Below are 21,193 nucleotides of genomic sequence, written 5' to 3'. Positions count from 1 at the left end.
TTTAATTGCCTTCCCCCCCCCTTCTCTGTTTGCGGTGTCTGCTGTGAACTTCCCGTCCCCTCCCTCTGCTTTCATGCTCGGGCTGCTGGGACCGGGAACAGACTCCTGTCAAGCGGCGGGGCTGGGGCTCTGCCTCCAAGGGTTAAAATCACCTGGGCCAGGGAGGGGTGGAGCTGGGACTGCTGGGGGGGGGGGGGGGGGAGGAGGAGGAGGGAAGAGCCAGGAGCCGGGCTAGGACCCAGCCATTCCTGCTCGCCCGGCCCAGTGGGTGCCCCATCCCTGGGGAGCCGCTCGGGTCCCTCGGGGTCCCCTCGGGAGCCAGCGCCCCCGCCACGCCGATGAGGACGAAGCCACCGGGAGCCCATTGCCGCTAGACCCGTACGTACCCACTCCCCCCCCACCCCCATATGCACTACTCGGTGCCCGTGATATCCTCTTCCATCACCCCGACGGCCGGTGCCGCGGAACGGGTGGGTGGACACCCCCCCACACACACCCGATGGGGATCTCCCGACTCCGGGTCAGGGACCGGCGGCCGCTCCGACCGGCGGCTGGGAACGTGTCGCTGCCAGTCCCGCCGCCCCGGCCCGCCCCGGTGCCAGCAAGTCTTTACTTGCCGCCCAGCCGCGGCCACTGGCCATCGAGCCCCGAGGCTACCGGCCCCTTCACCTCCCACCCCCTTCATCCTCCTCCTCAATTTACAGCGCTGAGCCCCTTCCCATGGAAGCTGAGACCCCCGTCCCCCCGCCCGCTTCCAGAGAGACCCAGCTCCGGTGACCGGCCCGGGTGCGGGGCTGGGATTCCCTCTCCCCTGGCTGCCACCGGGGCTGTGTCCGTCCCGTCCACCTCCCTCTCCCGCCCCCCCGCGAAAATAAAAGCCCCGGGGAGTTTCGCTCGGGCCCCAGAGAGCGTGGCTGTGGGCGGCGGGGCGAGAGCGGCGGCATCGCCCCAAACCCGCGGCATCACCCTGAGCCCGCAGCACCCCCTAAACACCCAGCATCGCCCCCAAAACCCGCAGCGTCACCCCTAAACTTGCGGCATCACCCCCCAAAACCTGCAGCATCACCCTAAACCTGCAGCACCCCTTAAACCCAACCTGCAGCATTACCTCAAACTGGCATCATCCCCCAGACCCACGGAATCCTCCCCGCCCCTCCAAACCTGCAGCATCACCCCTAAACTCTCAACATCACTTCCCCCCGCCCCCCGAACTCCCATCCCCATCTTTGCCGACACCCCTCCTCCCCGCACCCCATGGCGTTTCCCCAAGCCCGGCCGAACCGGAGCAGGGAACCGGTACCGGGGCTGCGGGCAGCGCTGCCCGCCCATCCCTGCCGCGGGGTGAGGCACCGGCTGGGGCCGGGAGACGGGCAGAGCCAGAGCCGCCGGTGCCCAGCCCGGACCGTGACTCACGGGGACGCATCACCCGTCGGTGCCTCAGTTTCCCTGCGGTGAAATGGCCAACGCGGCGTCGAGCCCCGCCAAAGAGGGGAGGGGATGAGGAGGGATGGGGTGGGGGGGACGGAGAAGGGACGCTGGGAACCCCCCTAAGGGGTTTTATTTTTATTTTTGTCGTCATTCCCGGGTGGAAAAACGCCCTGGGAGTTTCCACGCGTGGCTGGGGTAGGGTGGTGACAATGGGGATCCCTCCCAGGGTTTCCCCCTCAGCACCAGGTTTTGGGGCTGGTGGGGTCCAGCTGTGGGGCTAGGAGTGTGCAGTGGGGCTGTAGTTGGGGGGCTGGCTTCTGGTGGGACCCCTGAGCTGAGCGGGGGGAGTGTTTGGGAGTGGGGGGCACTGGGGTGACCGTCATTGCCTGGAGGTCACTGTGGTTGTACTGAGGCTGTGTCAGGTGGGGCTTGTCCAGGACCCCACAGAGGGTCCCTTTACCCCCTGTCGGAGTTGGGGGGTCTGGGGGATGTCTCTGCCAGGTCCTTTCTGTCCCCAGATCCAGAGGGGTCCTGTGCAGTATCCCCTGAGCAGTGCCAGCTGCCACCCCAAAGCCCTGTGACAGGCATCGCTGTGGAGTTCTGTGGTTTTGACCCCAAATTGCACCCATGGGGAGCAGGGAGCTGGGAAGTGCTCAGGACCCTACTGGGGACCACCAGTACTGCTGTGGGAGTCCCCCCTCAGTGCCAGCCGTCTCCTACCTCGCTGGCATCCCCAGAAGTGGGTCCCAAATTTGCTGCCAACCCCTCTCCAGGGTTGGGGTGGGCAGAGCTGAGCCCCTCCAGAGGGAGAAGCACCCCAAAACCTGCTCAGGCTGCTGGCTCCTGGAGGGGGTCATTCCCCTAGGACCACTGTGGTAATGGCCTGAAGCTGAGCCCCCACAAGTGACAGTGGCACAGGTGCAGTTGGGTCCCATTGGGGGGATTTTGCACCCCTCATCTCCCACCCCTCTCCTGGAGGTCCCCCTGCCCTCCTCAGTGCCACTTGCCAAAGGAAAACGAAGTCCCCATGCAGCTGGGGGGGATCTTCAGCGCTGGGGACCCCCTCCCTGCCTTGAGCTCATAGTGATGGGGACTGGGGGGGCTCTGGGGATCCATCCCCTTTACACAGGGGATACCCCCTCCCCCCCCAAAAAAAAAAATCCTAGCACCCCCCGGGTGTCTCTCTGGGGCCCTGTCCCTGTGCCATATGGACTGGGGGTGGCAGCAGGTGGGGAGAGGTCAGCGTGGGGGTGTCTGGGAGCAGGTGACAATGGTGGGAGGGGATGGGGGTGTTTGTGGAGGGGGGGAGGGGTCTCGGTCACCCCCACCACGGCGCCGGTGGGAAGTCGGGGGGCGGGAGCCGGCGGCGGCAGGTGGATTTCAACACCGGGGTGGGGCCCGTCCCCAGTGGGGTTTGCACAGCTCCCGGTGAGTCACGGCCGCTGCGCCGGGGAGGCAGCCGGTGCCCGGGGGTCCGGGGCTGCAAGTGGGTACCCTGGGGGTCTGGTGCCGCGGGCAAAGGCAGCCCAGAGCCCGGTTTCAAAGGGCTGCCAGCGGCACGGCCCTGGGGCTCCGCTCCCCCATCCTGCTGCCAAGCAGCCCCAGGTGCAGCCCCAGCCCCCATCGGAGTCGTTTTTGTACCCCTCCACCCCCACACCTCCCCCTGCCTCTAAGTAGCCTGGGGGCTGCCAGGGCCTGAGGCAGGAGCAGAGATGGAGATGAGGATTTTTCCATCCCAGCTGGGGCATGGGAGAGCCAGGGTGGTCTTGTGGGGGCTGTGGCCCACTGTGGTTTTGGCATGGGGACACCACTTGTGCCTCCTTGTTGGAGGGGCACGGTCAGGGAGGTGACAAGGCAGGTGTTGGCGGCTTCCTTAGACTTCAGGACTGGGCACTGACTCCTTTGGGCCACAGACATGACCCGCTGGCACCCAGCAGCACTGGGCCTGTGTCAGGAGCTGGCAAAGGGTCTGTAGGGATGCAGGGATGGGTGCTGAGGGGTGCCCACCCCTGCCAGGTTCCACTGTCCTGGGGTGTCACACTGGGCTGTGGAGCATAGAGGCCCCCTTGGCGGGGCAGGAGTGTCCCCCAAAATCGAGGGTGATGAGGTGCTGGGGACACTCCTGACATGGCAGGATCATGCCAGTGAGGGACAGGAATCGGTCCTGGGGCTGCTGCTGCTGGTGACAAGCCCCTCCCCGTGAGAGGGTATGCAGGGGCAAGAGGGGTCTGGACATGTGCCCCTCCTCTTCTCACAGCTCTTTTTCCTCCCTCCCCAGGTCTGCCAGCTGCTGCCCCGCAATGCTCACAGCGGTCTGCGGCTCCCTGGGGACCCAACCCTCCGACGCCCCCAGATCCTCCCCGACCCACCTGGACCTGCAGCCCCTGCAGCCCTTCCAGCCCCACGGCAGCACCGCGGCGGCTGCCCAAGACTTCGCCTCCCCTCTGCCCCCTCCGGAACTGCCGCTGGCAGGTCCCGACGAAGCCACTTTCGCCACTCCTGGCGCCTATGAGCCCCATGGCCCCCCGCGGTTAGAGCTGCCCACCGACGGCCCCAGCGCCTACACCAAGCTGCTGCCAGCCGCCCCGGACATGGCACATCCCTACGAGCCTTGGTTTCGGCCCCCCCACCCCGGCCCCCCGGGTGAGGAGGGAGGTGTCAACTGGTGGGACCTCCACGCTGGAGCCAGCTGGATGGAGCTGCCCCCTGGGCAGGGTGGAGGGCTGCAGGTGCCCGGGCACCCTGGGCTGCCACCAGCCCTGGGAGGGTACGGTGCTGGGGAGCACCAGCTCTGCGCCCCCCCTACCCACCTGCTGCCCCCTCCCACTCAACATCTCCTAGGAGCAGAGGGAGCCAAGGCAATGGAGGGCCCCCCCGAACCCCGAGGGCCAGAAGCAGAGGGCAGCGTGCGGCCCAAAGGCGCCCGGCGGGCAGTGCCACGGGGCGGGGGGCAAGCAGCTTGCCGCTGCCCCAACTGCCAGGAGGCAGAGAGGGGAGGTCCATGCCCCGAAGGGGCGAAACGCAAGCACCTCCACAACTGCCACATCCCCGGCTGCGGGAAGGCTTATGCCAAGACGTCCCACCTGAAAGCCCACTTGCGTTGGCACAGCGGCGACCGCCCCTTCGTCTGCAATTGGCTCTTCTGCGGCAAACGCTTCACCCGCTCGGACGAGCTGCAGAGGCACCTCCAGACCCACACCGGCGCCAAGAAGTTCGCCTGCCCGGTCTGCGGCCGCGTCTTCATGCGCAGCGACCACCTGGGCAAGCACATGAAGACCCACGATGGGGGCAAAGATGGGGGAGAAGCCGAGGTCAAAGGCACCGGGGACCAGTCAGCTGGCAAGGGAGGCAAGAGGGAGTCCGAGGGGGGTAATGCCACCCCCACAAACTGATCCACTAAAGCCCCGTGGGGTGTGTGGGGGGAGGAACGCAGATGGAGGTGTGTGTGTGGGGGGACATCCTGGGTGAGGGTCGGAGGGGAAACCCTTCAGGGCTGGCCTCTGAAGGGGGTTGGTTTGGGGGTTGTGCGGCAGGGTGGCGGGCGCAGGGCTGGCACCTTGTGCTCGAGGTGAGGTGGGGGAGAGGGGACAGCGGGGGTGGCACAGCCCCGTCCCCCGCTATGGCAGTGCCGGTTTGGGAAGCGCCCGGAGGTGCCCTGAGGCGGTTTCACTTGTCCCGCTCCCACTCTCCCGCCCCCCCGTCCCCCTCCCCGCTTTTGTCCTCCTCCAGCTTCCCAAATCTGTTTCTCTTTTTTTTTTTTTTCCTTCTCTCGGGAGCTGCTTGGCAGGCGCTGGGGCTGTTTGGGAGGAACATCAATGGGAGCCGAAGGTGCGGGAGCTGCCCGGGCACGTCCAGCCCAAAGGGGAGGAAGGAGAAGGGAAAAAAAAAAAAAGAGGGAGAGAGGAGAAAGCCAGGAGCCTTTGCTTGGGGAAGGGGACTGCAGCCCCCTTCCCCCAAGCCTCCCCATTGTGACCTCCCCCCAAGCTGTCGGCATCCCGGCCTCCGGCCTCACCCCCACCTTGTGCCAACCCTGTATGAGGTTTGGCACCTCTTGGGGGATTGGAGGAGGGGCACACAGGGGATACCCACAGGCCCCCCCACCCTGCTTGGCACTGCTGGGCTGGTGGGGGATCCTGCATCCCCTGAAGCACCACTTCGGGATGCAAATCCCTTTTATTGTTTCGGTTTGGGTCTAACGGAGGCTAAAACGGGAGGCGGGGGGGGGAAGGAAAAGAGAAGTCCTGCTTGAATGTGAGCCGTGGGGGGCGGTGGGGGGGCCCGTGGGGCGCGTGGCGTGGCGGCGGGCGGTTGCCCAAGCGCACACCTGCAGCTTTCCCACACCCACCGCCGCGGCCCCGGGCGGGAAGCACACCGGGCGGCCGCGGTCCTGGCAGAGCCGGGACGGCCACATTCCTCCGGCCTGGCACGGCCAAGCTGCCCGCCACCCCGCTACCCCCTCCTCCTCTCCCCCCCCCCTTCCCGGCACCCCATGTCTGTCCATCCCTGGGGACCTTTGTGGCTGCTTGGGATCCCCCTCCCTGGGCTTGCTCCCAGGTCCCTGGGGACCCCATTGCTGTCCCGCTCCCAGGGACCCCATTAGAGGTGCTACAGGTCCCTTGGGGACCTCATGACTTCAGGGGACCCCTGTTGTCCCCCCGTGCATGCTGCCTGTCCCCTTGTGGCCCCATAGCCATCCCCTCCCTGGGGTCCAGGGGACCTCTGCCTGTCCCCTGCCGTGCATGCTGCCTGTCCCCTTGGGGACCCCATGGATCCCTTCCCAGATCTCTGGATCTCCTGGTGACACCCCAGGGCACCCTCCCACCAGGGACCCCATATCTTTCCTTCCCTGGGGCCACCCCCCTTTCCCCAGGGGACCCCCTCTCTGTCCTTCATCCCTGGCTGGGGGTTTTTCAGCCGTTTTGAGTCTTTCCCCCGGATTTTGGCAGAACCCCTCGGACACAGAAGGAAAAGCTGAACCTGGGACCTTAAGGGTGGGAGGGTGTTGGGTGTCAGCACTGGGGTCGGGTGGGATGGGACTTGCACCTGGAGCTCCCTCAGCTCTGTTCCCCCTCCCCCCCAGCTGGCACCAGTTCATACCAGTTGGGAATCCGGGGAGGGAGGGAAGACCTGGGGGGAGCTGATCTCTTGCCGTGGCCCCATCCCTGGGGGGAGCCCTGAGGGGGGGGCTCTGTAGAGGGGTTGCCCATACTTGGAGCACCCCAAGATCTTGGGGGGCGGGGAAAAAGGGGTAGAGGTGAAGTCGAGTGGGGTCCGTGCCCAGAGGGCGCCCCGTGGTCTTCGGTTTTGATTGTTTTATTATTATTATTAATTATTAATTAATATTATTAATTATTAATATTATTATTATTATTATTTTATTAAGGTGAAACCAGGCTTTGCCACTCGGGCAGAGTGGACGTCTTGGGTTGAAGCTGTGGCCGTGGGCTTTTTGGAATGGGGGTGGGGACACACACAAGGGAGATAGGACCCCTCAAATGGTCCCATCCCTGTCCCCATCCCTGTCCCCGTGGCTGCCCGGGGGGGCCGATGGCTTCCCCCCTGTGCCATGGGGCCAGGGATCCGCCGTGGGGCTGGGGAAACCCAGCACGAGGTGAAGTCTCGTTGCAGGGTTGGGAGTGGGGGGGATGGGGGTCCACAGGGACGTGTCCCCAGCCCCACATGGCCACCTCTGGCCCTCTGCAGGATTCGGGTGACCTGGGCTGTCCCCAGCTCTCGAAGGATGTCCCCGGCTCCAGCATTTGCCTGTTGCAGCACAAAATTCCCCCCTCGGTGCTCCCCCAGATGGAATTTCATCTCCCGAGGGGACTCCGGGGCGGGAACGGGGGGAGCTCAGGACCCTCCCCAAGGTGCCACATGACACCTATTGGTCGTCAGATTTTGGTAGCCAACCCCAGCTCTAGTAGTGGCCAGGGAGGGGCTCTGGCGTGTTGGGGACCCCCTCATGCTGCAGCCACTGAGGGCAGATTTAACAGGGAGGGGAGGGTGAACAGGAGGTACCCCAAGGGTGGGGAATCACCGAGTGGGGGGTCCCACGCTGATGCCGGGCGCTTGGGGCTCAGCTTTGGGGTGAGGTGGTTGTGGTGGCGGGGGCTGCAAGGAGGGGCCCCAGGTGTGCTCTGCCCCCGCACCCCCACCCCCCCCGGGGCCCAACCTGCTGCGATGGGGCAATGAAGGCTGTAAAACCGGGCGGGGAGGGACGGAGGCTGGCTCCCACCCGCCGAAACCAGTCCAGCCTGCTGCGGCGTGGGGATCCCGGCCCTGCACCCCCAACCGCCGCGTCCCCCACCCCCGAGCCACTTCCCCGGGGCAGGGAGGAACCGGCACAGCCGGGAGCCCCGGGGGTGGGGAAGGGGCGGGGAGTGAAGGGGAAGGGGGTTGGCCTGAGAGATGCTGAGGCTGGGGGGTGAGGGGTGAAACCCACCCCCCACTCCACCCTACCCAAGGCAGCGTGGGGAGGGTTTGTGCTGTGAAGAGGCTGCGGGGGGCTGTGGGTTGGTTTTGTACTGGAATAAACTCCGCGTGTTTTCGACCCCCCCGGCTCTGCGGCTCCGTCTGTGCCCAGGGACATGTCCAGCACCCTGACCCCCACCCATCCCTGCCATGGGCCCCACACATCCACCACCTTCTGTGTCTTGCCCCCCAGCTGTCTGTCCGACATCTTGACCCCCACCCTGGCTTCACTCCTCCAGGGCTGCTCGGGATGCTGCGTGGGTAGATGGCTGGGGGGTGACCCAAATGTGGGCCAGCTGAGCCCCTTCTAAGAGGGTCACATCCTGCGCCGCTCAGGCCTGGCCGCATACAGCAGGACGCGCCGGGCGGGCGCCCAGGGTCCCCCCGCGGGCAGGGTGCTGCCGGGCGGGTCTGCTTGCATACCGCGGGGGGGTGTGCCGTGGGGTGCTGCCCACGGGGGTGCTGCCCATTGGGGTGCTGCCCACGGTGGGTGCTGCCCATTGGGATGCTTCCCACAGGGTGCTGCCCACGGGGGGTGCTGCCCATGCTTGGTGCTGTCCACGAGGGGTGTTGTCCACGGGGGGTGTTGTCCACGGGGATGCTGCCCGTAGGGTTCTGCCCATGGGGTAGTCTCCCCATCAGGGTGCTACCTATAGGGGTGCTGCCCACGCTGGGTGCTGCCCACAGGACCCTCCAGCGCCCACCCGGGTTTCCCATCCCTGCTCCACGGGGAAAGATCTGAGACCCCCGTCCCCGGGCTCCCGTGTGGTCTCGTTCCTCTCCACGCCCAACGCAGGTGCCGGTGCTGGTGTCCCCTGCCGCCGTGCGACCTCCGGCCACCGGGCGCCGCCGTCGGGACCTGCCGGGCGGGGGGCGGGACCAGGCAGCGGCGGCCGCGGCGGTGCATGAGCAGCAGCAGGTCCGTGGGGCTGGTGGGTCTCGGGGGGGATCCAGAGGAGGGGGTTTGGGCAGAGGGTGCCGGTTACCGGGGATGTGAGGATGGGGGCCCGTCCGCGGTCGGTGCGGGGGGGGTCCCGGTTACGGGGGCTGCGCGGTCGGACGCCCCTGCTCGGTGCAGGGCTGCGGGGTCCCGGGGGAAAGAGGTGCTCCCAGGCCACCCCGGGCTGGGATCCCTGATGTCTCCTCGGCTCCGGGGAGCACTTTATCCCCTAAAATCCCCCCACGTCCCCACGTCTGCCAACCCCAAAGGGAACCTGGGAACACATCCAGGACCGGGCCCAGGGGGTGATGAGCCCTGCCTGGTTTAGGATGGCAGAGCAGGATCCTGTGCCCTCATCCTGCGACTGCTTCGTGGCGTTGCCACCGCACACGGCCGCTCCTGCTGTCATCTTCGGCAAGAACTCCGACCGCCCACGCCAGGAGGTGCAGGAGGTCGTCTACGTCCCTGCTGCCATCCACCCTCCCGGGGCCAAAGTCCAGGTGAGGACCACGCCGGCAGCTGGCACGGCCACGGGGGGGGAGGGGGGCAGTGCACCGAGCGTGCCAGGTTCCGACCCCACGCTCTGTGTGTGTGTGTCCCTGCCCTCCCCACCCCGAAGTGCACCTACCTGGAGATCGAGCAGGTGGAGAGGACCCACGCGGTGGTGCTGAGCCGTCCCGCCTGGCTGTGGGGTGCTGAGATGGGTGCCAACGAGCACGGCCTCTGCGTGGGCAACGAGGGCGTCTGGACCCGCGAGCCGGTGGGGGAGGAGGAGGCACTGCTGGGGATGGACCTGGTGAGGTGAGGACCCCTGCGGTGTGCCCCTCGGCCGCCCTGGCTGCCCCCTTGCTGCCCCCTCACCAGCCCTTCCCCTCCTCCCCCCGTGCTTGCTGGCCTGGCAGGCTGGGTTTGGAGCGGGGCAGCTCTGCCCGGGAGGCGCTGGAGGTGATGGCAGCGCTGCTGGAGCGCTACGGCCAGGGAGGGAGCTGCAAGGAGGAGCCGGAGCCCTTCAGCTACCACAACACCTTCCTGCTGGCCGACCGCTCCGAGGCATGGCTGCTGGAGACGGCTGGGCGCTACTGGGCTGCCCGGCGGGTGCCGGGTGAGCACCGGGCAGACTGGGAGGGTGGATGGGGGGAGGCTTGAGTGGGCACTGGTGAGACTGGGAGGGTGGATGGGGGGAGGCTTGAGTGGGCACCGGGCAGACTGGGAGGGTGGATGGGGGGAGGCTTGAGTGGGCACTGGTGAGATTGGGAGGATGGATGGGGGAAGGCTTGAGTGGGCACTGGGGAGACTGGGAGGATGGATGGGGGAAGGCTTGAGTGGGCACTGGGGAGACTGGGAGGATGGATGGGGGAAGGCTTGAGTGGGCACTGGGGAGACTGGGAGGATGGATGGGGGAAGGCTTGAGTGGGCACTGGGGAGACTGGGAGGATGGATGGGGGAAGGCTTGAGTGGGCACTGGGGAGACTGGGAGGATGGATGGGGGAAGGCTTGAGTGGGCACTGGGGAGACTGGGAGGATGGATGGGGGAAGGCTTGAGTGGGCACTGGTGAGACTGGGAGGGTGGATGGGGGAAGGCTTGAGTGGGCACTGGTGAGATTGGGAGGATGGATGGGGGAAGGCTTGAGTGGGCACTGGTGAGACTGGGAGGGTGGATGGGGGAAGGCTTGAGTGGGCACTGGTGAGACTGGGAGGGTGGATGGGGGAAGGCTTGAGTGGGCACTGGGGAGACTGGGAGGATGGATGGGGGAAGGCTTGAGTGGGCACTGGTGAGACTGGGAGGGTGGATGGGGGAAGGCTTGAGTGGGCACTGGTGAGACAGGGAGGATGGAGAGGGGGGTCTCATCCTCCTGCCCCAGCCTGAGCCAGCTCTGGCCCTGGCAGAGGGCAGCTGCAACATCTCCAACCAGCTCAGCATCGGCAGGGAGATCACAGCTGAGCACGCAGGGCTGCGGCAGCGAGCACACAGCCAGGGCTGGTGGAGTGGGGAGGGAGAATTCAGCTTCGCAGAGGCCTTCTCCCTGCCCCAGCAGCCACCTCGCATGGAGGCTGCCAAGGCTCGGTACCAGGCTGGCAAGGAGCTGCTGAGGCAGCATGCAGGTGGGCATGGGTGCAAAGCGTGGGGATGGGCACAAAGCATGGGGTGGGCACAAAGAGTGGGGATGGGCACAAAGCATGGGGGTGGGCACAAAGAGTGGGGATGGGCACAAAGAGTGTGGACAGGCACAAAGCATGGGGGTGGGCACAAAACATGGGGATGGGCACAAAGAGAGGGAATGGGCACAAAGCGTGGGGATGGGCACAAAGCGTGGGGGTGGGCACAAAGAGTGGGGATGGGCACAAAATGTGGGGATGGACAAAGTGTGGGGATGGGCACAAAGAGTGGGGATGGGCACAAAATGTGGGGTTGGGGACAAAGTGTGGGGATGGACACAAAGTGTGGGGATGGGCACAAGGCATGGGGGTGGGCACAAAGCATGGGAGTGGGCACAAAGAGTGGGGATGGGCACAAAACATGGGGATGGGCACAAAGAGTGTGGACAGGCACAAAGAGTGGGGATGGGCACAAAGTGTGGGGATAGACACAAAGCGTGGGGGTGGGCACAAAGCGTGGGGGTGGGCACAAAGTGTGGGGATGGGCACAAAGAGTGGGGATGGGCGCAAAGAGTGGGGATGGGCACAAAGCATGGGGGTGGGCACAAAGAGTGGGGATGGGGACAAAATGTGGGGATGGGCGCTAAGACTGTGGACAGGCACAAAGCTGGGGACGGGCACAAAGCATGGGGACGGGCACCCGTGGCTCACCCTGGCATCACCACCACGCTCCCTGCGAAGCTGTGGCTGAGCTGCCAGGGGCGCTGTGGCTCTGCCTTGCCCTGCAGGTCACATCACGGCGGAGACCTTCATGGCCATCCTGCGGGACAAGGCCAGTGGCATCTGCGTGGACTCGGAGGGGTTCCGCACGGCTGGCAGCATGGTGTCAGTGCTGCCCCGGGACCCTGCCCTGCCCTGTGTCCACTTCTTCACGGCCACCCCTGACCCCTCCAGGTGAGGACAGCGCAGGGGACAGCCCTGGGTGGGGAGGGGTGGGGGGGGTGATGGGGACGGGGCAGAGCCGCGCTGCGGGCTGAGGCGTCCCGGCGGCGTGCTGCCTGGTGGCAGGATCCTGGTGCTTCTCTCTGCCAGGTCAGTCTTCAAGCCTTTCATCTTCGTGGCTGGCATCAAGCCCGTGCCACAGGTGGCATCTCCCACCTTCCCTGATGACCCTGCCAGGCAGGTCCCTCGCTTCCAGCGCACCGTGGACCGGCGCCATCAGCTCTACCGCCGGCATCAGGCCGCCCTGGAGATGATGGAGGAGGACCAGGTACCACAGACCCCTCCCCAGCCACCCCCTGCCCGGGGGGGGATGTGGGAGACAGGGGAACTCCCTGAGGGTGCCCCAGACTCAGCTCTCCTCCCTCCCTGATTCCCCTCCCCACCAGGAGAAGGGGCAGAAGCTGCTGGAAACACTGCGGGAGCTGGAGCAGCAGGGCCTGGAGGGGGTGAAGGAGCTGCTGGGGGGCAGGGTGACCCCCAGCCCCGAGGAGCTGGCTGACCTCTTCTTTGACTGTGTGGAGGCAGAGATGAAGTTCTACACCTAAACCCCACTCAGGTGGGTGGGCTTGGCCCCCCTCTGGCATTGCTCCTTGATAGGGGATGAGAAAACCTTCCCCGTGCTCCTCATCTCCCACCACAGACCTGGGTGGGCTTGGACCCCTCCCCCTGCTGTGGCATTGCTCCTGGGTAGAGGATGAGAAAACCTTCCCAGTGCCCAGTCCTGGGCTCCTCATCTCCCACCATGGATCTGTGTGGTGGGGAACTCCTCAACCAGCATCTCCAGCCCTGCTTGGGGCTCTTGGAGCCTCCAGCCCCTACTAGCCCCAGAGGAATTGGCACTTCTGAGAGGTGGCTGTGGCCTGGAATATGGATGTGGAAGGGGAAGAAGAATGTGCAGTGGGATTTGGAGTGGGGTTTTTTCCCCCACCCTCAGGCAGAGCTGCCTGTCCTCAGCCCCTCTGGGGCTGGCTGTGGGGCTGGGGGCTCCGTGGCAGAGCAGTGATCAGGGTAGGAATAAAGAGGCTTTAATTGGAGCTGTGTGGAGCTGTGCTGCTGGGGGCTCTGAGGGGTAACTGCCTGCTTCTTGCTCCTTTGCTGGGCCTCTTCTCCTCCAGAGCCTTGGTACAGGGCTGGCTCCTGCTGGAAGCTCGCTGGGGCTGCCCAGTTGGTCCTGGCAGGGGTGGCAGCTGTGTCCCTGGCTTTGCTTGGGGACAAGGATGACAGCACCTGGGTCCTGGGGCAGTGGTGCTGGCAGCTTCCTCCTGGCCTGGGCTTGGGGGTGCTGGAGGCAGCAGCAGATCCCAACGCTCCCACAGCTCCTCCAGCTCCTCCAGGTGCCTCTGGTGTTTCTCCAGAGCCTCACTCTGCCTCTGCTGGGAGTGTCTGGACAGATCCTGGTGCAGATCCACAAAGAAATCTGCCAGGGATGGAAGGAGGGAGGGATGGAGAAGGATTAGAGGAGACCTGGCACTGGCCTGCTTAACCCCAAAGCATGCAGCAGGTCCTGCTTCAGTCTGGGCACCTTTGCCTGCAGTGAAAGGGCTGCTTGGCTTAGAGAGCAGCAATTCATCATCTTCATCCTCACTGCTGGAAGAGCCTCCTTCTTCTTCCTCACCCACAACACCACGGACAGGCTGTGTGTCCAGCTCCAGGAGGTGGGGCAGGGCTCCCACCACCATCTTTCTGCAAGCACCAAAGGCAGAGCAGATGTTCCCCCACCACACAGAATCACCTTGGGGCTGGGAGCACTTTGGGGGTGGCACTGTGCCCCATGCCCTAGCACCACACCCTGCTGGCACTGCCCTGTGCAGCTCACCCCACAGCCTGCCCTGGGCAGAGATTTAGATTTCTGGGGTTTGGAGGGGGGTGGAGGCGGGGGGGGGGGCTCAGGCTTAATTTGAGGAGGGGGCTGTACCCTCCTGAGGGGCTCAGGTGGTCTGGGGGGGCTTGTTCTCCCCTGTGGGCTGCCCTGCCCCACCTGTAGCCGTGCTGCTGGGTGCATTCATTCCCTGTTAAGTCGAGGAGACGGAGGCTGCAGGGCAGCTCACCTGCAAAAGGAAGGCAGAAGGGTGCTGAGGTGGGGCTGAGCACCCCCCATCTCTGCCAGACCCCTGTGTCCCTCCTCTCCTACAGCTCCTGAGCATACCCAGGCCACATCCAGACCCATTCCTGCCTCCCACCTGGGTCCAGTGTCTGGATCTGGTTGTGGGACAGGTCCAGGAGGCGCAGGTGGCGCAGGGGCTGCAGGTTCTCCACTCTGCAGATTCGGTTCCCAGCCAGGGACAGGGACCTGCAGAGCACAGGGAGGGCAGTGGGGGTGAGGTGAGGGGGACCCCACAAGCCCCCAGAGTCAGGACCAGGCTGCCAGGGACTGCCCCCTGCCCAGCTCTCCTAAGGGAAGGAGGAAGGCCCATGGAAAGTGGGGCCACAAACTGCCTGTACCTCAGGTTGGGAAAGCAATCCAGATTCTCAATCTTCTCAATTTGGTTCTGGAGGGGAAAAGGTGGGGGGGAAAGGCAACACATTTTTCTACTGCATGAAAAATCAGACTTGGGAGCAGCTGCCACAGTGCCTTACCTGCTGCAGATAGAGGCTGTGAACCTCCTGCAGGCTCGGGAGCCTCCCAATAGCAGAGATGTTCTGATGATCCAAACGGATGGTTGAGGAGGGCAGCAGCTCCGTGGATCTAGAAGAAGAGAGGGTGTTTGGGGTGTCCTTTGTGCCCAGAACCCTCTCCCTGCAAGCCTGACTGGTGAAGGGAGGCTCTGCATGGATCCTCACCTGCTTGCTGGGTTTTGGGGATCCAACAGCTGAGGTCGGTTCCTTGTGGCGATGAGGCTGCTGGGGAGGATCACTCCGGGGGGCATCTGCTCGCTCTCTGTGGGAAACCCAGAGTGACAGGGCTCAGGTTGGTGGGGTCCACCCCCCCCAGGACCCTCCCAGGCTGGCACATGAGCAGGCCCCACAATGGCTCACTCACCCCCAAACAGGATCTTGTCCATTCCAGCCACGGCAGGGAGGTCCTTGCCCTTTCCTTGGGCTCTTGGGTGGGTGTGTTGTGGGGGCTGGGCTGGTCCCATTGCTCTGTGGAAGGGGAAGGCTGCTGGGGCAATGGGGGGCAGAAACCCACGGGCTGGGCAGGTCGATGGGGACAGGACTGCTGGGCTGGGGGGGGTCAGCCCTGGGACCCGCAGGCTGGGCAGAGAGCCCCTAGGGTCTGGGGGGACCATGGAGCTGTAGACAAGGGAGGTCACCAGGACCAGGGCCCCCGAGGGAAAGCTGACAGCGACCCCTGAGCTGGGGCTGAGTGGTGTCACCAGGCCCAGGTTCCAGAGCCGAGGGCCGCAGAGATCCCCAGGGGGTGGCCGGGAGGGTGAAAGGGACCAGACCCCAGAGCTGGGGGGGTACAGAGACCCTCTGGCTGCGGGAGAGAAGAATGATCCGGATCGGGTTTGCCGAGGCTGGAGAGCACAGCGATCCCCGGGCTGGGCTGGGCTGGGCTGAGCCGGAGCTGGGAGGGGGTGCGGGTGGCGCAGGCCGCAGCGTGCCCGTTGCTAGGAGACGGACGGCACCGGATGGGGCGGGGCGAGGGCAGCGCCCCCTGCCGGCGCGGCGGGGGAAGGCTTCCTGCACCTCCTTCCCCATAGGGCCTCCTGCGCCTTCCCACAAGGCCTTGCGCCTCCCTCCCCGCAGGGCCTCCTGCGCCTTCCCAGAAGGCCTTGCGCTCCCGCGGCAAAGATGGCGGCCTTGAGCGGCGGCTGCTCGCCGTGGCGGCGGGGTGAGGAACCCACCCCCCCACCCCCCCCCCACTGGGATTGGGCTGCTCCGCGGGGCTCGGCCGGCAGTGCCAGGCGTTGGGCTGGCGGGGGAGGGTGTGCATGTGGCCCGGCCTGCGCTTACCCGCTCCCCTAGCGACCCCAGGCCCTGGCTGCCCGCCCTGAGCTCTGCCCGCCCTGAGCTCTGCCTGTCCTGTGCCCCTCGCTCCTCAGCCTGGCTGTCTGTCCTGAGCTCTGCCTGTCCTGTGCCCCTCTCTCCCCAGCCTGGCTGCCCGTCCTGAGCTCTGCCTGTCCTGTGCCCCTCTCTCCTCAGCCTGGCTGCCCGTCCTGAGCTCTGCCTGTCCTGTGCCCCTCTCTCCTCAGCCTGGCTGCCCGCCCTGCAGCTCGTCCGCCGCGGTTCCAAGGCGGTCACCCGGCACTGGAAGGCAATGCACTTCCAGCGGCAGAAGCTGATGGCTCTCACCGAGTACGTGGCCCCGCGGCCGGCTGTCCCCCCGCGCTGCTTCACCCCCAGGGAGGAACCGGTCGAGAAGGTAAATTCCTGCCCTGGGCCTCAGTGACCGAGGGGAGTGGCTTTGATACCCTCCGTGTGTCACTGTTTTGCGCCGGGGGCTTAAGCCGGGGACCGGAGCCCACCCTGCCGCCCCCGGGGAGGTGCCGACTGCCAGGACAGCCCTGCCCCGGCGTTAGTCTGGCTGGCAAGAGCTTCCCGGGGTGTTTACTGCTCTTTTTCATTGCCTCCTTGGGTGCCTGAAAGGTGCCCCAGCTGTGGTCCAGTTGCTGGGAATTGGGAGAGTCCTGACCCATGGCAGCCTCTCAGGGATCTGTGGTGGCTTCTCTGGGCCCTCTGGCAGCCTCCTTAGGGCCTTTGGCAGTCTCTCTGGGGTCTGTGGCAGCTTCTCTGGGACCTGTTCTTCCTCTTTGGATCCCTGGCAGCCTCTCTGGGATCTGTTCTTCCTCTTTGGATCCCTGGCAGCCTCTCTGGGATCTGTTCTTCCTCTTTGGATCCCTGGCAGCCTCTCTGGGATCTGTTCATCCTCTTTGCATCCCTGGCAGCCTCTCTGGAGCCTCTCCATCCTCTCTGCACCCTGAGCAGCCTCTCTGGGATCTGTTCATCCTCTTTGCATCCCTGGCACCCTCTCTGGGATCTGTTCATCCTCTCTGCACCCCGAGCAGCCTCTCTGGGATCTGTTCATCCTCTTTGCATCCCTGGCAGCCTCTCTGGAGCCTCTCCATCCTCTCTGCACCCCGAGCAGCCTCTCTGGGATTTGTTCATCCTCTCTTCACCCCGAGCAGCCTCTCTGGGATCTGTTCATCCTCATTGCAGCCTTGGCAGCCTCTCTGGAGCCTCTCCATCCTCTCTGCACCCCAAGCAGCCTCTCTGGGATCTGTTCATCCTCTTTGCATCCCTGGCAGCCTCTCTGGGATCTGTTCATCCTCTTTGCATCCCTGGCAGCCTCTCTGGGATCTGTTCATCCTCTCTTCACCCCAAGCAGCCTCTCTTGGATCTGTTCATCCTCTTTGCATCCCTGGCAGCCTCTCTGGAGCCTCTCCATCCTCTCTTCACCCCAAGCAGCCTCTCTTGGATCTGTTCATCCTCATTGCAGCCTTGGCAGCCTCTCTGGAGCCTCTCCATCCTCTCTTCACCCTAAGCAGCCTCTCTTGGATCTGTTCATCCTCTTTGCATCCCTGGCAGCCTCTCTGGAGCCTCTCCATCCTCTCTTCACCCTAAGCAGCCTCTCTGGGATCTGTTCATCCTCATTGCAGCCTTGGCAGCCTCTCTGGAGCCTCTCCATCCTCTCTGCACCCCGAGCAGCCTCTCCAGCTCCGCATTCACCTCTCCTCACCCTGTGGCAACCTTTGCGTGCCCACAGCAGCCTCACCCAGCAGGATTAGGGTGCTGTAGAGGGGGTGGGCAGCAACCACTGCCCCTTCCCCAGGGCTCACCACCCCTGGATCCCCCCCAGGAGGACGGCTACAGGCGGCTGCTGCAGCAGCAGGTGCAGGAGGTGTTCCGGGATAACCGGATGGTCGCCGTCTGCCAGTTCAACTCCATGCCCGAGGAGGACGTGGTGCTGCTGAGGCACTACCTGCGCAAGCACAACATCCAGGTCAAGTTTGTCCTCAATGAGGTAAGGACAGGTGCCTGTGTGCTTGGGGGAATGGAGGGATTTTGGGGTGAAAAGCTGTGTTTTAAGAGCTGTCTCCCCAGATTGTCAGGCCGGTGCTGTCCCAGTCCAAGTACAAGAATCTCCTCCCTCTCTTCGTGGCTCGCAATATCCTGCTGGTCAGCCCAGAGACCAAGGCCAAGGAGATGCTGAGGGTGCTGAAGGGAGTGCCACAGGTCAACCTCCTGGGTGAGAGCCTTCTCCCTGTCCCCCATCCACTGGTGCTGGGCTCAGCTCTCACAGGGGGTTAGGGGTTGGAAGGGACCTCTGGAGAATATCGAGTCCAACCCCCCTGCCAGAGCAGAACCACAGAATCGAGGAGAGGTCCTCCCAAGCTGGGGGATCAGAGGGCTTGCAGTGATAGGATGAGGGGCAGTGGATTTGAGCTGGGAGAGGGGAGATTGAGACTGGAGATGAGGAAGAAATTCTTGCCAGTGAGGGTGGGGAAAGACTGAAACAGATTCCCCAGGGAGGCTGTGGATGTCCCCTGCCTGGAGGTGTTCAAGGCCAGGCTGGATGAGGCCTTGAGCAACCTGGGCTGGTGGGAGGTGTCCCTGCCCATGGCAGGGGGGGTTGGAACTGGCTGATCCTGAAGCTCCCTTCCAACCCGACCCAATTCTGTGCATCCCATCCTCATGTGCATCAAAATGAGAGGGTGCATGGTGAGGGGTGGGTGTCCTGCCCTGCAGGATCCAACCTTTCCTGTGGAAGACAAAAGGGCTCTGGGCCACTCCATTGCTCATCCTCAGCTCTGCTGCTCTCCTCCAGGTGCCTGCATCGATGACACCATCCTGAGCAGGCAGGGGGTGGAGAACTTCGCCAAGCTGCCCTCACTGGAGGCCACCCAGGGCCAGACTGTTGGGGCTTTGGCCCTGCTGCCTTCCCAGACCTCCTCCCTGCTCCAGCGTGGCCCTGCACACCTCACAGCCCTCCTGGATCAGCACCTCCGCCGGCTGCGGGAGGGGGGCACGGGGGGCAGGGCTGGGGACATGGGGGGCACAGGTGGGGACACAGGGAGCAGGGCTGGGGGTGGGGCAGGCATGGCTGGGGACGTGGGGAGCAGCGCTGGGGAAGTGGGGAGCAAGGCTGGGGCCACGGGGAGCAGTGCTGGGGACAGGGTGGGCACGGCTGGGGGCACAGGGAACAGGGCTGGGGACAGGGTGGGCACGGCTCGGGGCACAGGGAACAGGGCTGGAGCCATGGAGAGCAGGGCTGGGGACATGGTGGGTATGGATGGGGCCACAGGAAGCACAGCTGGGGACAGGGGGAGCCCAGCCAAGCCAACTCCCCCCCAGACCTCAGGGGGTCACTGATGTTGGCCCCCCCAGGCCCTGTGTGTTGGCCTAGAGTCTGCTCCTTCCCTGCCTGCAGTCGAGGGGCAGGGGGGGGGTCAGGGATAGAAGGTTTGGCCCCAGGTGGGCAGCCAGTGGTGGGACTGGGGGTGCTGAGGTGGCACCAGCCCTTCTGGGGTGCCCTCTGCTCCCCACAGCTGGCAAAGTCCAGCTGTGTTTTGAGGGTTGCTGGCAGCAACTGGAGGAGGAAGAAGAACCTGGGGAGGGGGCTGTGGTGGTGGTGCCAATGGGGGGGGGGAGGGGATGTTGGATGCTCTGAGCCCACCTGGAATGGGGGGAACCTGCTGTACCCCCAAGCTGCTCTGTGGGATCCTGTCCTCCATTAAAGTGTGGTAGTGGAGACGCTGGAGCCTCAGCTTGGCTTCGGGGTGGGGGTCGGGGGTGGTCCTGCCCCTCCGTGCTGTGGGGAGAGGCTGGGGGCTGCTCTGGGGCTCTCTTGGGAGAAAGGGAAAGCCGAGGGGGGGGGAGGTTAAAGCAAAGCCCAGGGGTGGGGGGCTTGGGACCCCCGTGGGGTGCTGCCTCTGCTGGGGGTATCCCTCCCCACCCTGAGTGGGCAGGGCTGGGGGGTTCGCCTTCTCCTGTGGGCTGGGAAGGGGGAGAGCCCCCCAGGGTAGGGGATACCCCCTCCCCGCCCCGTAAGGGAGAGGAGCCGTCCCCGAAAGGGAAGCTCGGGATCCGCCCGTGGTCGGGCTCGGTGCCGGGAGGTAGGAGCGGGGAGGGGGACTCCCGGTTCCCCCGGCGGGTTCCCGTGGCTCGCGGCTCCGGTCCTCCACGGTGCAGGGGGCAGAGCCGAGCGGCTGTGGCTCCGGCCCGGCGCCTCCGCCTCCTTCCGTGTTCCGGTTCCTGCAGCCGCCGGGCAGGATGTGACCGGCCCCGGCCCCGGCTGCCCGCCCGCCGCCCGCCCAGGTGAGCACCGGGGACGTGGCTGCTGGGGAGACCGCAGGGGGTCCAGCCGGGGCGGGGGCGAAGGCTCTGGACCCAGCGTTCCCCAACCCTACCGAGGGTTGTGTCCCGCCCGGGGCTGCCAGGAGCTTTGACCCCCGTCCCGGTGCGGGGGCTGCAGGCAAAGGCAGGCAGCGGAGGTGCCCCGGGGGCACCGGCCCAGCGCCGTTACCGTGCTGGGGGAGGTCAGCCTGGCCCCACGGCAGCACCCGGAGCGGGGCTCTCAGGTCGCTGCCAGGCTGGGCAGGGTGTCCGGGCTGCGGTGGGAGCCCCCCCGCTTCCCTCCCCTCTGAGCCGGGTACGCGGTACCGGGGTCACCGGTGCGGCGGGGACCGAGGCAGTGGTTACCGGTGCCAGGGCTTAGCCGTCGTCCTGGGGTTATCCCAGGACTCGGGAAGAGGCAGCACAGGAGGAGTGGGAAGGTCCTGGCGTGGGGGGAGCTTCCTCCTGCCTCAGTTTCCCTGCCCTGTGATTGGGAAAGGCGAAGGGAGGGAGGGGGCGTGGGTGGGATCTGGAGTTTGGGGAGGGTCATGTCCTGACTCAGAGGGTGCCAGGAGGGACTCTGGACCCCTGGTTAACCTCCTGTGCCCGCCCTGGCGTTGCCCTATTGCACCGAGTCCGTAGGGCAACCAGGGGCTGGACTCTGGACCTGCCAGATGGGCAGCAGGCACCGGGCACGGGCTGGGCAAGGAGGGTGAGATAAGGCTGGGTGAGAGCAAGGCTCCAGCTCGCTTTGGGGGTCACTTTCTGGGTCCCAGCTACAGTCACTCACCAGGCTCCTCGCTCTTGGGGGGGGGGGAGGCAGGAGTGTTTCCCACCCCCAATCCCTTGTGCCCACGAGGGAAGGGATGAGGGTGCCAGGCAGGGTGGGTGATGCCCTCCCTGACCGTGGCACCCACTCTGGGCAGCAGCTCTGTGTCGGGGTGTGAAGGACGAGCTGGGACCCTCCCCCCCCCAGCCCTGCAGTGTGGACAGGAGTGGGGGGGCTCTGGCCGTGCCCCCTGCCCCCTTCTGCTC

General features: G+C 65.5%; 4 protein-coding genes across 4 annotated transcripts; 3 read left to right on the top strand and 1 right to left on the bottom strand.

The window, feature by feature from the left end:
- The first annotated feature begins 3,728 nt into the window (after window positions 1-3,728).
- SP6 (Sp6 transcription factor) lies at window positions 3,729-4,820 on the top strand. The gene has a single exon (XM_054398806.1). It carries the CDS (start codon window positions 3,729-3,731, stop codon window positions 4,818-4,820), a length of 1,092 nt encoding a protein of 363 aa, XP_054254781.1.
- A 4,264-nt stretch (window positions 4,821-9,084) lies between these two features.
- Window positions 9,085-12,483, top strand: SCRN2 (secernin 2). Its single transcript, XM_054398801.1, has 7 exons — window positions 9,085-9,339; window positions 9,459-9,640; window positions 9,742-9,941; window positions 10,727-10,942; window positions 11,725-11,890; window positions 12,029-12,206; window positions 12,325-12,483. The coding sequence occupies exons 1-7, from the start codon at window positions 9,148-9,150 to the stop codon at window positions 12,481-12,483; spliced, it is 1,293 nt and encodes a 430-aa protein (XP_054254776.1). The 5' UTR covers window positions 9,085-9,147.
- A 185-nt stretch (window positions 12,484-12,668) lies between these two features.
- Window positions 12,669-15,583, bottom strand: LRRC46 (leucine rich repeat containing 46). The gene is made up of 9 exons (XM_054398802.1): window positions 15,256-15,583; window positions 14,720-14,816; window positions 14,516-14,624; window positions 14,381-14,427; window positions 14,119-14,228; window positions 13,917-13,986; window positions 13,461-13,621; window positions 13,253-13,355; window positions 12,669-12,798 (listed from the first exon to the last, which is right to left on the bottom strand). Exons 1-9 carry the CDS (start codon window positions 15,581-15,583, stop codon window positions 12,669-12,671), a joined length of 1,155 nt encoding a protein of 384 aa, XP_054254777.1.
- Window positions 15,584-15,676: 93 nt separating this feature from the next.
- MRPL10 (mitochondrial ribosomal protein L10) lies at window positions 15,677-19,428 on the top strand. Its single transcript, XM_054398805.1, has 6 exons — window positions 15,677-15,716; window positions 16,078-16,247; window positions 17,682-17,846; window positions 17,927-18,071; window positions 18,651-18,848; window positions 19,137-19,428. The coding sequence occupies exons 1-6, from the start codon at window positions 15,677-15,679 to the stop codon at window positions 19,193-19,195; spliced, it is 777 nt and encodes a 258-aa protein (XP_054254780.1). The 3' UTR covers window positions 19,196-19,428.
- Window positions 19,429-21,193: the final 1,765 nt, after the last annotated feature.

Source organism: Indicator indicator, unplaced genomic scaffold, assembly GCF_027791375.1.
Source record: "Indicator indicator isolate 239-I01 unplaced genomic scaffold, UM_Iind_1.1 iindUn_scaffold_119, whole genome shotgun sequence".
NCBI lineage: Eukaryota > Metazoa > Chordata > Aves > Piciformes > Indicatoridae > Indicator > Indicator indicator.
Note: the sequence above shows the minus strand (reverse complement) of the source record. Positions and strands in the feature narration are given on the sequence as shown.